The 18,777-nt window shown below is 41.4% G+C and overlaps 1 protein-coding gene and 1 pseudogene across 4 annotated transcripts in view; one reads left to right on the forward strand and one right to left on the reverse strand.

The window, feature by feature from the left end:
• Positions 1-237: 237 nt before the first annotated feature.
• Positions 238-2,112, forward strand: LOC142665460 (E3 ubiquitin-protein ligase RNF182-like; annotated as a pseudogene).
• A 10,272-nt stretch (positions 2,113-12,384) lies between these two features.
• The window catches only part of ZNF335 (zinc finger protein 335), an 80,845-nt gene continuing 74,452 nt past the window's right edge, over positions 12,385-18,777 (reverse strand). For all 4 annotated transcript variants that reach the window (XM_075846876.1, XM_075846877.1, XM_075846878.1 and 1 more), the window contains 6 exons: positions 18,407-18,477; positions 17,571-17,648; positions 16,583-16,666; positions 15,435-15,500; positions 15,133-15,217; positions 12,385-15,050 (listed from right to left, as the gene is read on the reverse strand). In XM_075846876.1, the coding sequence (XP_075702991.1) occupies positions 14,950-15,050; positions 15,133-15,217; positions 15,435-15,500; positions 16,583-16,666; positions 17,571-17,648; positions 18,407-18,477 (485 nt within the window). In that variant the 3' untranslated portion in view covers positions 12,385-14,949. The remainder of the gene's footprint in view (positions 15,051-15,132; positions 15,218-15,434; positions 15,501-16,582; positions 16,667-17,570; positions 17,649-18,406; positions 18,478-18,777) is intronic.

Consider the following 18,777-nt stretch of genomic DNA (forward strand, 5'->3'; position numbering starts at 1 on the left):
GTAACATTCTCCATCCTCCCTCAATATCTATTACTCTCGCTCCAGCCCACATTTTATCACGGTCTCCTTCTTACCATTCCGGTTTCACTGTACCCAATTCCTGACTTCATCTCCCTCCGATTGTCTTCCTCTATGAAAACGGATTACTGCTGACAGTTCAGGAGGTAGGTGGCTCCCTCCCTCACTAAAACAAAAGCCTCACTCTGATCACCTGGTGTCGGTGGATCAAGGTTACAGAAGAGCATGCATGAGGTGGATGACTGGATGTGGGAGTGTGTGCCATGCCTCAGGTTCTGATTATATGTACCGAAAGGCTAATCTGAACTTCTTTGTCCCAATATTATTTAAAGCAGATCATCAGCTCCATGATATATTCGATTTTTCATCATCTCCCAAAATAGATTACTACTTTTTTTTTTTTGTTTATCTCCAGGGCCTTTTCTTCACCACCAGCCTGTACGGCTCTAAAGTTCTTGTCCAGAATGACCAGCAGCGATGGCGATTCATTGGAACCACTACTTGGTCCTCTAGAACTGGAGTGCAAGATATGTTACAATGGTTTTGATACCAGGCAACATCGACCTAAAGTTCTGGGTTGTGATCACCGTATGTGCGCTCGCTGCCTCAAGAAGATGGCCTCAAACTGGCCTCAAAGTCCACCGGCTACAATATGCTGTCCGTTTTGCCGTCAAGAAACTGCACTGCCTGAGGACCTTCACCTTCTACCAGATGATAGTGGCCTGTTATCCAAACTCAGCTGCCATGAATGGATCCACAGACATGGTTGCACTGTTGCACCGGAGTTGCTTTTGAGTCCTGGGAACTTGTGTCCTAATTCCTCTGAGTGCCTAGTCATCACTATTATGGAGGTCTCAGATGATGCTCCAGAGCCCTGTGAGCAAACTCCAGTGCTAGACATCCTAAGAGTGAAGATATCATCAAGTCTAGCATGGCTACCTGGATCTTGTGTTCCTCACCGTTGCGGTCCTTGCAGGCCCGTACCACGAATCCTGCTAGGTTTCCTGTGCCTCGTGTATATTAGTTCACTGCCCCTTGGTGTTTATCTCATGATGACTGGTCATCTACTAGGCATCATCCTGGTTGGTTTAGTGCCATGCACCCTAATTCTCAGTCTTGTGTGCTATTGTTTTTGCCATGAGCTAGCTGCCTGCCTTGTTGACTAACACAAACTTGAAACCTGTGCCGACAACACTGATTATGTACAAACCGTGTCACCAGCATCCCTTCACCATCACTGACAGTGCCAAGCCTATGCCTCTAATACACTTGTGTGCCAAGCTCATGCCCTATTTCTATTACATCTGTGTTCTGCTTTATAACCCATATCAGTTATAACCACTTGCAGATTGAGAATATGATCCTGCCAGCCATCCTGTCACCATTATTACTCTATATTTGCATCAAATAATACCACACTATTTACGGATAAAGTTATACATTTGGCAACCACAACTTTTGTAATGTTATGTTCCATTGGTTAATATAATTATAATGAAGCTGCAATATTCAATAAGTTTTCTTTGACATTGATCAACTTATTTATACAGGTGCTGCAGTACTATTAGATGGCTAGTATGGAGTAAAACTGGCCTATCATGTCATTCTTACAATAGCCTGGCAGCGCTCTACATAAAACAGAATTCTGCTCTTGTTTTTCTGTCTGTTTTTTTTTTGCCTTCAAAAAGACCAAATGCGACAGCTGCCATTTTGATCACCGCAACAAGCATGGTAAATGGCAGCGACTACAAGGAAGACTACAGTGAATATTTTTTTTTTTTTATTGGCCATGGCAATACACCAGAAGGACGAAGAATCAAGTCATGGTATTATAGTAGAGCATAGTACAAAGCTTTGCCTTGATCTTGGCCCAGTTTCATAAAAACTAAGTCTAAAGTTAAAATCCATCAGCAATTCTACTAATAAAGGCAATACAACAAAAGCACTCCGAAGCCAAAACTTTGAAACAAAGCTGTTACATTAAGGAATCAGTCAAATGTAAACATCATCATGCACTTAAGAGATTGAGATTATAAGTTTAACTAGTAGCATTTCATTTTGAATAAAGTTATAATATGCAAGGAAAAGTCTTGTAGGGACACATAACTAGGATATGTATTTATGAAGAATACATTTTGAAAACGATAGTTTTTTTTTCAAGAAAGTCAATGTTACTTTGCAGACATCAATCTTCAAGAACGAGGTTATGGTATTGTTAATAGGCAAGGTTGACTCATATTTATATGTTTCAGTGGTAGATTTTATAATCCATGCTAAGTTCACACTACCGTCACCTTCCGTTTAGCTCCCTTTCCTTCAGAGGAAGAGATGATCAAAGCCTAAACGGAAAGCATCGCTTCTGTTTGAATTACCATTGATTTCAACGGTAATTCTTTTGTTTCAGTTGCATTCCGTTTGCCTCCATTCCTATGGAACAGAGGCAAACGGAATGCAAATGAAACAAAAGAATTACCATTGAAATCAATAAGAATTCAAACTGAAGCGATGACCATGTCTTGCTCTGACGGAAGAGAGCTAAACGGAAGGTGACGGTAGTGTGAACTTAGCCTTAGTTTATTTTCTAATGTGTATGTGTATTTCTTATAAAAGCGGTCTACATTGCCAGCATTTTAGGTAATGATGTTTTAATGCATTTAAGTTAATTGATATTCCTTTTTAAAACCACAAAAAATACTACATGGATAGAAAAATCATAACGTCTACATGTGTTAAAACCTCAAATGGGAGAAATATATTAAGACTGGCGTTTTAAATACCAGTCTTAGGCCTCATGCACACAAACGTAAAAACGGCCGTAATTACGGGCCCATAGAGTTCTATTGGCCACGGGTACCTTCCCGTTTGCTTACGGGAAAGTGCCCGTACCGTTGAAAAATATGGAACATGTTCTATTTCAGGCCATCATGGAACATTAAAAATATGCAACATGTCCGATTTCAGAAGTCTATGGGGCTCCCGTAATTACGGGTGGCTACGTGTGTGCACCCGTAATTACGGGAGCGTTGCTAGGCGACGTCAGGGGATAGTCACTGTCCAGGGTGGTGAAAGAGTTAACTGATCGGCAGTAACTCTTTCAGCAACCGGGACAGTGACTACCGCTGGAGTTAATAGTATTAAAAGTTAACTTGCCCAGAACTCCCTGCTTCTTCCTCCAGTCCGGCCTCCTGGGATGACGTTTCATCCCATGTGACCGCTGCAGCCAATACGTTCGAAATACGTTCTTGTGCATGAGGCCTTAAAGGGAACCTTTCACTATACCATACATGTGCAGCTGAGTGCACCGTGCAATAGGCACCGCTGCACAAACCTTGTGTCCCTTTAAACTACGTTTCTAGCCTCCTCTGTTTTTTAGATATTGGTGTCATTATACTTGGCGCCCGATATGTAAATTACCCCCTGTAATGTCAATGGGGCCTTTCTTTTCTTGGAAGGGGGGCGTGATACTTAGCGCTCTGACACTGTTCAATCAGCTACGGACAGTGTCGGAGCGGCTTGCGCTGTGTGATCTCTCTCGGGAGATCACACAGTCTTTCCTTTACTGTCTGACAAGAGCTGGAGAGCGTGCGCGCACAGCTTCGATACTGCTAGCGAAAATAAGAGAATTCACATTCTTCTTCTGTTCTGTGGCGACGGAGCTGCGCGCGCACGCTCTCCTCTCTCTAGCTCTTGTCATACAGTGAAGGAAAGACTGTGTGATCTCGCGAGAGATCACACAGCACAAGCCGCTCTGACAATGTCCATACATATACATGTGCGCTCCGGGTTTCGTTATTCTGCTCCATTATAGGAACAGAACGAGAATACTGGAAGCAACGGATCTGTTGCATGACAAATCAAGGGCGCAGACAGAACCCATTGATATATTAGATTTCATTGGTTATCAAGACATGGTTTCAGCCATTTTGCTGGACAAAATAGCGCTGCATGCTGCGTTATTTTGTCTGGGGGAAAAAAGACGATATCTGTGAGGCAGATGTGAAAAGTGCCTTAGTCAAGTACACTTCCAAGAATGAAAATCATCAGTACAAGTAGACCATTAAAAAGCCAGTAAAATTGTGAATGCATTTCTGGGTGAGAAAGGGCTAGAATAAATACTGGAAGTAAGGATAAGATAAGCAGTGGCATAAAAATTGCAGCCACAGCAGTGAGCTGCGGGATGGCACTGGGACCATCTGCGCCTTTAAAGAGGCTCTGTCACCAGTTTATAAGTGCCCTGTTCTGCCGATAAGTAAGGGGGTCCTAGAGATGAAACCAACACACATCAGGGATTTATGGCATATCCTGTGGGATAGAACTACCCCTTTAAAGCCAATCATATGATCACAGCTGTATTTTTTTTTTTATAATTTCACAGTGTAAAGTAAGAGCTTTCTGCCTGGAATATGTTTCAGGAGAGAGACTTGTGCTGATGCAGTTTTTTGCTCACAGAGGATTTTTTAGACCAAAACATTAGATTAAAGGGGGTTATCGGGGTTGTTCAAATGTTTACCTAATGGCTGCAAATGTCCTGAAATAAAAGGAGAACCACCGGTACTCACCTATCCATTACTCTGGCGTTCCCACGCTGACGCTCAGGTGGCCCTCCCGGTGATTGTTTATATGCAGGCAGCATGTGACTGCTTCGGTCAATCTGAGGACTGAGCGATCACATGTTGCAATATTGGCATGATGCCTGGAATAGGATTCGTCACCGCTGAGCCCTCTGATTGGCTTGGATAACCTCTTTAGTCTAGACTAGTAATGGTTGTCAGTGGAATAGCTATTTGTAAACATTATCTTGGATAACCACCATTTCTGCAGCAAAACGTAGCTACCAATACATCTGCATGGGTAAATATCCCAGAGACCAGCGTCAAACAGATTTAACAAGAGGCATAGAAAAATTAAGAAGGTTGTAGGCTGGCACAACAAAAAAAAAATTTTATTAATAGTTTAAAAATGCATTTAATAGATAGTTGATAACTTCTTTGGCACATTTGCACATATTGGCTCCTGGCATTCAGCCTATTTTAGATACTAAGGGCATTGGAAGAATGTTAAATATATAATAAAAGTCAGAGATTATAGCTATATTTAATATTATGTAAAGGAGAACAGCATGTTATCTTAAAATAAATCCCCTTGAGAATAGGACGTTGACATTAAGCAGCTCTTGCTGTGCAAGGAAGAAAGGTCCAAACAACTTGGTACATTCTGCATAATGACTTAAGGACATAAAAGTGTTACCTGAACATGTTAGACCAGATGATACAATGAACAAAGTCTGTAGCCAGATGTGGGGAACCTGCTTTTCTAGCGACCATGAAATGACTAGTCACAGGGTCCATGTCTAATTCTGCTTACAAAAGAAATAATGAGGGTAAATTGGAAAACATAGAACTTGAGACGTATCCCACATTGGTCATGCCTATGGAGTCATAGTATTGCATTATATCAAGCTTCATCATGACAGGCTACACAGTCATACAGCATTCCCTCCAGTTCAAGTCATAACAAATTTACAAAATCTGCACTCAATTATCAACCGTTATTTACAGTGCAACCTGGCGGTAAGAGTTAAATTCCCCTTCAGCGCCACCACTGGGGAAATGAAGTATTACACGGTTCCCATTAAATTCAGTGGGCTTTCTATGTTATGTACATGCCGGTCCCCTAGAGACACTTTGTGGCTGTGCTTCAGTCCAGATAATTGATGGAGCTCGCAAATGAGAGACTCTCCTTTATTAACTCAGGATACCCAAATAGTGTAATACAAAAAGTGTTTGTTTTTTTTAGACGCTCCATTTTGTCTATAGCACAAACTTCAAAATCAATGACTCCCCTTTGTATCCTCCAATCACAATCACAACCGCTGTCAAGTGATAGGAACTTGTTTTTTTTTATTCTACAAAATCATACATTCTTGCACACATTGCACTAACCACACAATAGCCAGATCACAAACACACTAAACATGTTTTTTGTTCTTCAAAATACATTTAATACAGGTTTACATGTTCAGCATAGCCCGTTCTCGGCGTCGTCCATACGTGATTATATTGCTTTTTAAGTGAATGAGTCCTGGTTCTAGGCAGTCATGTCGCCCCATACAATATATACACATTAAAACCAGCAGAATGTATGCAATGTGTAAACCTAAATGGGATTACTTTGTACACATACAATAAAATCTCACTTATTTGTTCTACAATGAAAATAGAAACCATTCTGCATCCCACATACCAGATTCTGCTAATGTTAAATAACTGGGGGGAAAAAAAAATATTTTGGTTTTATTTTTTAAGCAAACTAGGAGGACCTCAGGCCACTTTACCACATTGTGAAGGAAGTGACAATTGCGCTGCGTGCAGGAGGCCGTGCAGTGGCACACGGAGTCCCCCTATTTGCTTTGTATGCCCGAGATATTCTCCATGAAAAGCAATGCTTCTTGGGGAGAATACCTGTGTAATACAACTTTTAATGGAATAGGGAATGATTTTTTCCCCCTTTCTGCTAGGTTTGTCCATCAATTGTGCACCAGGAAGAGAAATTCTAATGGTCTATATTCTCCACAGTACAGAAGTCTTTTGTTTCTGCAAATGTCATCCCTCCTGTGAGCCAATTATATTGTCATTGATAAAGCAATAAAAGCAGAATATAGGTAAATACGAGGTAGATAATTTTTATACTATAAGCACATAAGTTATGTAGTAAACTAGTATATTGGGATCAATGCTGCTTGGCACGGGCAGAATTTTTTAAAGCGGAGGTGGAACTGTTAATTAGTATTAAATCCAAATATACAGAACAGCTGCAAGAAGGACTAGCAAAACAGAATAGAGAAAGGGCAGGAAAATGTCAATGTCAGTCGGCAACCTTACCTTTACCTTTTTAACCCTTTGAGGATGCAGCTATTTTGGGCCTTGAGGACAGCGATTTATTTATTTTTTTTCCCATCACTGCATTTGGAGAGCCATAAGTTTTTCATTTTTCCATAGACCTAGTCGTATGAGGGCTTGTTTTTTGCAGGATAATCTGTCGTTTTTATGGGTATCATTTTGGGGTACATTTTTTTTTTTTACAATTTTAAATCACTTTTTACTGTATGTTTGGGAGGCAGTAATTCTAGCATTGTTACAGCTGCAGCGATACCAATTATATGTACTTTTAAATTTTTTTTTATATTTAAGATTAAAGGCGATGTACACCTTTAAAAATGCATGTATTGTAATATGTATCCGTGTTTTTAGTGCAACTTTCTAATTACTTTTTATTAACAATTATTTTTACTTTTTGAGATACAGCTGCAGAGATGAGCAACTGTATCTTGCGCTGAGACCTGAATCCGTCAGGTCAACGGCACGGAATGGTTCAATGAAAGCGGGTCCCGCTGAACTGACTGATACAGGTTTCAGTGCTAGATACAGCTGCTCTGTATACAGTATACAAAGCAGCTTTATCTCAAAAAGTAAAAATAATAATGAATAAAAAGTAATTAGAAAGTTAAAAAAAAAATCAAAACACCCTTTTAGACGTTTTTTATAAAAAAAAAAAAAAAGGTTGTTCAAAGCCTTTAAAGCATTTTGTGATGGGGAAAAAAAAGGTATTTTTGTTTTTTTAATATTTTTAAACATTTTAACTTTTTTGTTACACTAGCGGACTTGGACATGCGATCAAGCTGATATAATATTCTGCAATATTTCTGTATTGTAGTAGATTATGCCTGTCAGTGATAAATTGATAGGCATTCTATTAGGCCCTGTGCCTCTGTCATAGACTAATAGGAGCACAAAGATGGTAGACCTGGGACCTACATGGCAATTGCGTCGCCAGGGTGCCGATGGGGTGCCCAAAGGAGCCCTCTCTCTCTGTCTAACCTATTAGATACCACGGTCACTGCGGCTGGAGTGGGCTGAGCTCCTGAGACCATACCTTCGCCGTGCTGTATACCAGCACTGTAAATGTGTGGCACCTAGCGCCAACCAAGGGGTTAACAGTTTGTTATACATAGGTAAAATGTCAGGTATGTTATTATTCTAGGGGTTGTATGAGATTAGAAAAACACGGCTGCTTTCAAATTGTGCAGCTTTTGTGCAGCAATAAAAGACAGCCCATAGACAAGAGCGGTGCTATTCTTAGGAGAAAGCAGCCATGTTTTTCTAATCCAATGTCTAGCAATACCTTCAATCACTAAATTAAAGTGTAGCTAAACGTTCGACAAACTTCTGACATGTCATAGTGACATGTCGGAAGTTTGTATTGGTGGGGGTCCAAGCACTGAGACCCCCACCAATCGCTAGAACGAAGCAGCTGAACCGTTCGTGTGAGCGCTCAGCTGCTTCGTTTCTGTTTAGCTTTTTCCGGAAAGCCGATGTATCAGAGTACGGGCTCATAGACTTTGTATTGAGTCCATACACCTATACATTTATTTCCATAAAAAGCCAAACAGACATCAAGAAGCTGAACGTTCACACTAGTGCTTCAGCTGCTTCGTTTTAGCGATTGGTGGGGGTCTCAGTGCTGGGACCCCAACCAATACAAACTTCTGACATGTCACTATGACATGTCAGAAGTTTGTCGAACGTTTAGCTGCACTTATTATTAGGGTTATTCCACTTTTAACACACAGCTTATTCATTGCGAAAAGTATTGTGGTTTTCTAATATACTTTGTTCATGAATTGCTAATAGTTTTCAATATCTCTGCTTGTAGTCATTGAACGAACAATTTAATCGTCAATATCCAGAGGATAAAAACCAGTCCCGTCATGTGATGATCACACAGCATGGCTTGTTACAATACAGTTACCACAGCTGTCTTGTAATGTACCCATGCAACTGTGTAATCACCACATCACAAGGACAAATTTTCATCCTATGGACAGGTCCATATTTGATTCTAGGCACTGGGGGTGCAGTGCCCAGGGCATTCAGCAGGGGGGACTGCAGGATTGTTTATATTTTTTTTCTAAAAGAAATGAACTTTGAGACCTACCACAGCGCTTCTAAGACACGCCCCCTGTTCTTGGATTTGACAGAGCTGCTCACATAAGCAATTGTAGCCAATCTAAGAACAGTTGGAGACAGAAGCAACTAGTGTGTGTGTGTGTGTGCTTGTTTGTATGTGTATGTTACAATATGTGTGTATGTGTGTCTCTGTGCATGTATTTGTGTGCCTAAGTCACTATATACATTTCTGTATGTGTATATGTTTCTGTGTGTGTGTGTGTAACTACACCATGTGCTGCACTGGTATTACATAGGACTGCAGATAACACTACTGCATTATCTGTGCTCAGGGAGTTATCACTGTGTATATTATCTGTGGTGTTACATAGGACTGCAGGTAACTTTGAGTACAGTTAATGTAGTAGTGTTCTCACGGTGTGTTATTTGTGGTGTTACATAGGACTGCAGGTAACTTTCTGAGTACAGATAATGTAGTAGTGTTCTCGCTGTGTGTGATCTGTGGTGTTAATTAGAGCTGTCACTACGAAGTTACCATGCCACAGACTGCAGGTAACATGCACTATATTATCTGTACTCGGAGAGTTATCAGTGTGTGTTATCTGTGGTGTTACATAGGACTGCAGATAACACTACTACATCATCTGTACTGTGTATACATGTGCCTGTGTGTTTATATATGTGCCTTTATGTATTTGTATATGTTCCAGTATGTGCAGTATATATGTGGTTCATTTTTGGTTTGTGGAGGGCAGCAATAGAGAGTCTTGCACAGGGCGCCATCCAACCTAAAGACAGCCCTGCTCAGACTCATAGTTGTAGTAGTGCTGCAGCCATTTCTGGGCAGCGCTGAGGGGAGCGGCGGATCCAAGGCACAACTGGAGGTTACCAGGTAAGGTATGTATTATTTTACCCTGTTGTACGTCCCAGTCCCCGGGACTGGAGGGTCGCTTCAATTGTATCCGCGTCCTTAGGACACAAATACAAGTGAAAGCACAGGCGAGGCATGGGAACAATCAGTTCTCTTCCTTGTCATTCGGTGCTTTTATTGTGGCGCGACGACGTAATCGCGCCATCTGGCCTCGTTCCACTGGAGCAGGTCCGATCAGAAAAGACCAGGTCTGCATCAACGACATACGCAAATGGTTATCCCTGGCCGACGCTAGTAACTCCCAGTGCAGGGATTTCTTTGTATCTAAGAGAAGATAGGAATCCAGCTCTACGTTCCTAGTGACACAGGCACCCGAGATGCGCCAAAATTCTGGCTTCGTAAACGAAGCAGTTGACATCACGTGATGGCCGGTTACCTAAGTTCATTGGCCTACTTTTAAAAGTACACAAATGGACTGAGGTAACCTGGGACTACGTGATGTAAACTAATCAATGACAGCTTAAAGCGGTCACTGCTTAGTTAACGGTCAGGGACCTAGGAAGGTAAGTATAATAATTGTTTTGCGGTTTTGTGTTTTTTTACAGGTTCGGTTGTTGGACTACTTCGGATTCAAGGACTGTGATTTTATTTTCAATAAACTGGTTAACGAGGGTTTGAGTGGGTTTTATTTTAATAAAATATATTTTGTATGTTGGTGCTTTTTTTAACATTATTACTACTGCGTTAGTAACGGCCACTGATTGACAGCATCCATTCCTAAAGGTGGGGCTTAGTGTTAGCCAGTGAAAAGGCAAGCACTAACCCCATTATTACCTTGGTACCCACCGCCACCAGAGGTACTGGGAAGAGATGGGTACGATCCAGTACCTGACTATCTGCAGCGATGCTCAGGCTTTGGGGTGGCCACAGGCTGGAAAAGCCCAAAAACCTTAAGTCCTCCCTCCCTGGTAATGCTAGACTGCGTCCGCTATGTTGTAGCTGGCTGGTTATAAAAAACGGAGGGGACCACACATAATGTTTGTTTTTTTAAAATAAATAATTGAAAAAAAAAAACCCAACAACATGGGTCCCGCCCCATTTTTCATAACCAGTCAGATACAACATAGCTGCAGCAGGCTAGCATTACCAGGGTGGAAAGGCTTACGGTTTTTGGGCTTTCCCAGCCTAATACCACCAGCCTGGAGCCACCTCAGTGCCCGATCATCAATGCAGATGGCCGGGTACTGGATCATACCAGTCTCTTCCCGATACCCCTAGTGGAGATGGATACCGGGGTAATAATGAGGGTTAGTGCTAGCCTTTTCAACGGCTAACACGAAGCCCCACTTAAAGTAATGGACGCTGTCAATTAGAGTGTGGCCATGACTAAGGCCCCATGCACACGGCCATAATTATCAATTGTAATTACGGTTCAGGTAATTATGGACGAAATTGCAGACCCATTCATTTTTATAGGCCACGGACAGCTTTCCGAATATTTAAGAATGTGTTTCCGGGACGTAGAAATGATCGTCAAAATATAGAACATGTCCTATTCTTGCGCGCAATTGCGGCACGGACTCGCCCATAGAAGTTTAAGGACGGCTAAGGACGTGCATCTGTATTTGCGGATCCGTATTTGCAGATCCTAAAAACCCTTACGGTTGTATGCATAACGCCTTAGTCAGTAGTATTAAAGTAAAAAAAAAACACAGAAAAAATATTTTAAAGAGGCTCTGTCACCAGATTTTGCAGCCCCTATCTGCTATTGCAGAAGATAGGCGCTGCAATGTAGATTACAGTAACGTTTTTATTTTTAAAAAACGAGCATTTTTGGCCAAGTTATGACCATTTTCGTATTTATGCAAATGAGGCTTGCAAAAGTACAACTGGGCGTGTTGAAAAGTAAAAGTACAACTGGGCGTGTATTATGTGTGTACATCGGGGCGTGTTTACTACTTTTACTAGCTGGGCGTTCTGACGAGAAGTATCATCCACTTCTCTTCAGAACGCCCAGCTTCTGGCAGTGCAGATCTGTGACGTCACTCACAGGTCCTGCATCGTGACGGCCACATCGGCACCAGAGGCTACAGTTGATTCTGCAGCAGCATCGGCGTTTGCAGGTAAATCGATGTAGCTACTTACCTGCAAATGCTGATGCTGCTGCAGAATCAACTGTAGCCTCTGGTGCCGACACGATGCAGGACCTGTGAGTGACGTCACAGATCTGCACTGCCAGAAGCTGGGCGTTCTGAAGAGAAGTGGATGATACTTCTCGTCAGAACGCCCAGCTAGTAAAAGTAGTAAACACGCCCCGATGTACACACATAATACACGCCCAGTTGTACTTTTACTTTTCAACACGCCCAGTTGTACTTTTGCAAGCCTCATTTGCATAAATACGAAAATGGTCATAACTTGGCCAAAAATGCTCGTTTTTTTAAAATAAAAACGTTACTGTAATCTACATTGCAGCGCCTATCTGCTGCAATAGCAGATAGGGGTTGCAAAATCTGGTGACAGAGCCTCTTTAAGGAAATAAAAAACCCACACAACCCTCGTTAAGCATTTTATTGGAAAAAACAAACGCCGTAATCGAAGAAGTCCTCGAATCCCAAGTAGTCCAAAAATCGAACCTGTAAAAAAAAAAACACAAACCAACACCAAAAAACCCCATTAGTAACACACAAAAAAGCTAAACAATTATTATACTTACCTTTCCTAGGCCAGCGCTGGAGTGGCAATGCCAGCTAGCTCTAATTACGGCCCTGCCTCTGGATGTAAACCACCAAGGTTTCCATTCATTGACTACAGTAAAACTGAATACCATTCCAATATACAATGAATAAGGAGTACTTTCCCTACCAGGAAAGTAAGTGGAAAAGACAGAAGCAGATCAACACTACTTATGTTAATTAATCTAGGGAAATAAAAAAAATATATAAAAGATGATGACTTGCTTTTCGGTGTCTGCTAATAAAATCAGTACATCAGGAAACAGAGTATTGAAATCGTTTAGCCTCCCATAATTACTGTGAAATATAATAAATTATTTTCGGAATGATTTTATAGCAGGACAGTCTGATTGAACATTTCTTTAGTAAATATAAGTCATTGAGGTATCCTCTATTCATTTCATTTTCCACAGAGATGGTCACCTAGAACACACAGAGGTCTGAATTACAAACCTTAATTTTCATAGGGCTGAGTTCACATATCGCAGATATCGTTGCGGATTTGACACAGATCTCGCCCTTTTGCATTTTCGCAATGAAAATCTGCCACGTGTGAACTTCGCCTATACAAATGATATATTCCATACGGCTGTATCTTTCCATTAACAGGTAGATTCCGAACTCTAGTAGAGATGGGTGACAGTCCCTGTGTAAATTGTAACGACGGCTAAATGTTGCGCCCAAGGTTTCCACGAACTTGATAAGACAAGGAAACGGCTGTATACATTTTTATAAATTTCATAGAGGAGGACAAATAAAGGCGCTATGTAAAATTGGGAGTCATTTTTTCAGGCAGAAGCACTTTATAAAATTGTGGCTACAGTGGAAAACTAAAACATAGAAAATACACAAAAAAAAAAAAAAAATCAAAACCGCAATTTATCCCTATTCGGTCTCATATATTTTTCAGTTGTGACTGTAATATAAGAACTACTCCAAAATAACTGTCCCAGATCAGCAATTCCCCTTACCTCTCATAATCCTATGTCTGACTATATAACTTTCTGCAGAACACGCCTCTTCCCACTGCTTTGCTTGCAATGGAAGACAACGAATAAGCCCCACCCCTTGACTAAGCCCCACCCCCTCCATTATGCCAGGTGATAATGGAAGGGATGAAGAAGAAATTAAAACGAGTTTTGCAAGATTTCTACAAGTCTGTTTGCATGTCGAACATCCTGCAGACACACTGTGGACGAATCTAATTTTTTACATATTTTTCATTAATTTCTCAGTTTAGTGTCCCCTCAAAGGATACAAAACCCAATTTTTACTTTTCTAAATTGGATATATAGTTTATACCAGTTTATTCATTTATTTTTTTAAGGAATATTCGGTAAGATGAAGCTATTCTGCAACACCTTTACCATAGTTTTGTTTAGTAAGATATTTCATATATATTCATTTTCAGCTCACAAACCACTTGGCTTGTAGTCAACAAACTAAAAAAGGCCTCAATGCTGATTGGCTGAGCACTGCTGCTTTTGATGGAGCAGTCCTGAGCAGTGGTAGTTTAATGTGCTGATGAGGAGCGCAGGATGATTCTGACAAAACTCTGCTGATCTTGATGAGGGATCAGGTGCAGAAAGAGGATTCTCATTTGGCACACCTTTCTCAAATAGAGGACAACAACATCTAACAAATCCATAGAGACGCAGGAAACAAAATAAACTCAACTGCAGTGCAGGGCAACGGGAGAGAGAGAATTTCTACCCACTCCCCATCCCATCACAAAGGTCACATGTGAGCGAGAACATAGCCGGCTGCTTTCAACCTGCTTTCTGTTATCTGCAATGATGAACAGCCCCTAGAAGGGTAGAGGTCAGCTTCGATGGCTAATGTGTAGCCAGATGCCATGGACAAGTGTTTATTGCAGAGGAAAAGGAAAGAAGGGGATTACCCGATTTTATGATTATCCTTGTACTCGGAAGATTAAATACCAAAATCTGCCCTAATCCTTTTAATCTCATAAGAGAAGAGAGAGTAAAATCACAGCTCAAACACCAGTTTCTGCACCAGAAGAGGTGAAAGTATAGTGTAATAGTGACCTAAACTCAAGTTTGATCCTTGCATATGATTGTTCATTACTGGATGTGTGTCCATGTTGGCTCTAGTAGAAGAAAACAAATGTTTGCAGAACTGAAGTAAAACAATAGTGTAGTGAACAACGAGCCCAGGGCAGTGTGGGGGGGGGGGGGGGGAGCCCACACAAGCCGTTTCCTCAGCAACTGTCAGGGGCTCTGCTCAATACACACAACGGCTGGTCCGCTGAGGAACGAATGACAGAACATCAAAACACAATTTTGTAAAAATGTTCAGTTCACCGGATGACATAAACCCCAGACCTGGGTCTGTGCCACTATTCTGCCAGAGTAATGACATCGTACTGTATCTCTTGCTGTAGAGCCGGCTCGGTTTCCGCAGTGTACACAGTCTGAGCCATTGCTGCATCTGCCACAGCTGAGAGACAGGATAGCTGGTTATTAATGTGTAAACATAATACAGGTAACAAATGTAAAATGAATTTACAAATACTGCTAACCTGTAACCGCAGAGTGTGCCGCAGCTTGGAGTTGCTCCTGCGTCAGAAGTTCTTGTGTGGGTGACATGGGCACAAAGTGGATTTGCTGAGTGGAGAAATCCAATGATTAATTAACACTTTGCCCTGAGCTCTTTCGCAGTGACCTTAATTATATATGCCTCATTGAACCAGACAATACCCATTAGTACTCTAATAAAATAGGCCACAAGTGTCATGCATTGTGGGTAGGTTAGTGCCGGTCTATCGTCGTACATAGAAAGGTTCCTAGAATGCCACAAGAGGCAAATAGGACATTTAGTCACCTGAGGGTCTTGAATAAATGGTCCTCCGGGTTCATACTGAATGTGAGTAATTTGCCCATCCTGAACCTAGAAAAAAGTGACAGCAAATTGACAGAAGTTATTACTAACGTTATTTGCAATAAGGGCCTAGAAAAAATGATCCAGTGGTAAGGTGTAGTTTAGTACAGACATGCTGGAAGAAAATGGACAATATCCAGTTATGAATTGAAACAATACGGTAATACAAAATGTAGTTTTTAAATTCTTCAGGTTTATTGTATTTGATGCTAGAGGCTTAGTGCGTGCGACGTTTCGGTCAGGAGACCTTCATCAGGCACTTAGTTCCACTGGTTCCTGGCGTATCCAGGTGTTCGGCGCTACTGTCTGTATGGCGGCTAACCGCTTGTTTTGGCGCCTTAACAAGCGGTTAGCCGCCATACAGACAGTAGCGCCGAACACCTGGATACGCCAGGAACCAGTGGAACTAAGTGCCTGATGAAGGTCTCCTGACCGAAACGTCGCACGCACTAAGCCTCTAGCATCAAATACAATAAACCTGAAGAATTTAAAAACGACAATTTGTGTGCCGAATACTTCTTCAAATACGATTGGGTTGGGACCCTATTCGTGCACCTGCCTTGGTCCAGTGCATTCTGAACCACTACCTACCAATACGGTAATACAGTCAGGAGTAATCTGCTGAAAATATATGGTTTTAGACATAACCTGTGGCTTGGTACAGAGCTAGGACAACACGAGCTCTAAGTGGTTGTTTGAGAGTCAAAGAAAGGAAAGGATTTTTTTTTCCCCAGAAACAGCGCGCCACATGTACTTTTTCTGAGGAGGGAAAAAGCAGACCATCCGACGGCTCCTTCAAGCGAAAAGTAGATAATAGTAACTGTCATAAGCTTAACACAGCGTGGGAAACCAGACGAAAATTACATTAGGAAAGTTGTCATCCTATAGATGATGGTTAATATTATCATCATCATCATTCTGGAGGCATACTTTTCTTTTCAAACATAAGTGGTCATCCTATTTATGATTAATATTTTAGGATTATTTTTAAAATTAATATAACGGAGGCATACTGTTACTTACCAACGTAAGATGTTAAATAGTTTCAAAAGCTATAAAAGTGTTAAAATATAATCAGACACTATGGTTACCTGAATATGGTGACCTTCAGGAAGCACAACATATTCCTGCGGAATCAAGTGAGGGACTCCATCTTGGGAAATGATGTATTGTACCTAGAGACAGGTATATTGGCAGCGAAGACTGAGACAACTTTACAAAGATAAATACAGAGTTTAAAAGACTATTCAAAGGTTTGTGGGAACAGACTAACGGCTAGAGAAAACTAGAACGTAAGATGTTGCTTAATTGTGTATTAATTGTGTGTAAGCAAGCTACCACCTTCTCTCAGCCGTGTGCAAGGAAGACCCAAATCTCCTCCACATCTTTTCTTAGCTGCAATTGGCCTGGCCTGATACGGACTGTGAACTATTATGAAGGAGGCCGTACAGTACCAAGTAAGCCATGCAAACAACGAGCTGTTATGATACAATGGTGGGGCTTAGGACATTTACAGAAGTAATAAGAGCTCAATATACAAACAAGCTTAGGCTCTGTTCACATCTGCGTTGGGTCCCGTTCTGACGTTCCGTCGGAGCTTTCCGTCAGAACGGGACCCTAAACAGTGACAAACAGAGGTTTCCGTTTCCATCACCATTGATTTCAATGGTGACGGATCCAGTGCCCATGGTTTCCTTTTGTCTCTGTTGTGCACTGGACCCGTCATTTTGCCAGAAGCTATAGAGTAGTCGGCAAAACGACGGGTCTGGTGCACAACAGAAACAAACGGAAACCATGGGCACCGGATCCGTCACCATTGAAATCAATGGTGATGGAAACGGAAACCTGTGTTTTCCATCTGGGTCACTTTGTGTCTGTTCAGGGTCCCATTCTGACGGAAAGCTCCAACGGAACGTCAGAACGGGACCCCAATGCAGATGTGAACAGAGCCTTAAACCAATAAAGGATGCTGCAAATAAAGGATAGGTCATTCAGTAGGGTGCTACTTCTCCACAGCTGCATAGACTGGCATCTCCTCAAACCTTCTATCTTGTAATAAACCTGTAGTAAAGACATTACCTGATTATCTGCGGTTACAAGCTGCTGTAGCGTCTGTCCATCTGCAGTTGTAATTTCCTGAATGTAAGCTGTATCTTCCTAAAGAAGCCAGACCAAAATAATGATTTCAAGATGTATCTGGGATCAAGAGGAACATTCCAGAAGCACAGCAGTTTACAGAATAGAAATGTGACCAAAGTTATGGCATGCCTAGAAATACAAGTCAATGAGAGGATTTATGCAATTAAAAAAACGGACATTCCCTCGCAAAAAAGCAGCTCCTTGCAAGTTGCCATATTATCTTGCTGTATAAAGTAGGTTCACCAACATATTAAAGGGGTCCTCCAGTTCTTGTAAAAGTTTACCACTTATCAAATACTAGACGTTAAAGGCATTTACTAATATAAACATGGTCTTAATGATCATCAAACAATATGGTTTCAAGATCATACGTCCCCAATTTCCATCGGCTCAGACATTGAACAGCATCTGAGGAAGGTTCTCATAGCAATCTGTGCATGCAGCGCCTGGGTCCATGATTGAATACATCACATGACCACACCAGATTACGTCTGATCGATGAGCTCATGTGAACAACATAGACACAGGAATTATGGAGAGTGGACCAGAAGCAAAATTGAAAGAGACAGAAATTGTGAATATATACATCGCTCTATCTAGTCTACTGAAAAAAGGCGTTCCTCAAAACTAGCTCCAAGGACTACAATTCTTCAAAAAGTTTCTAAATAGTAAACAACCAGCAAGAAAGTGATTATAAAAAATATATACCTACATACTATTTTAAAACACAACAATAAGGATATAGAAAGGATTTTTTATCATAATGCAATATGTACCTGGTTGCTCACAGTTTCCTCCTGAGCTAGGAATATGTGCTCCTCATCCAGGCCTGGGACAGATGTGAGTTCTGCAGAAAAAGTGTTTTTTTCAGTAAAGGGGTATTCTCATCTCCCTTTTTCTAGCCTCTCACACGCCTCTATTCAGTTTTTTATCTGCTTTAGTGGATGGCACTAAGCCCTCCCATTAGGTGACTGGTGTGCGCGCTCCCGAGTAAGCGCTGAGGAGACAATAGCAGACTTTAAGGACAAGTCATATTCAATAAATATCAGGCCAGTGCCACAACCACCAAAATGTGTTTGTGTAGCAGATATCCCCAGGAGCTCCGGTTTTACTGCTACATGGAATACTGCCGAAGTGTCATGGGGCG

This window comes from Rhinoderma darwinii, chromosome 13, assembly GCF_050947455.1.
Source record: "Rhinoderma darwinii isolate aRhiDar2 chromosome 13, aRhiDar2.hap1, whole genome shotgun sequence".
Classification (NCBI taxonomy): Eukaryota; Metazoa; Chordata; class Amphibia; order Anura; family Rhinodermatidae; genus Rhinoderma; species Rhinoderma darwinii.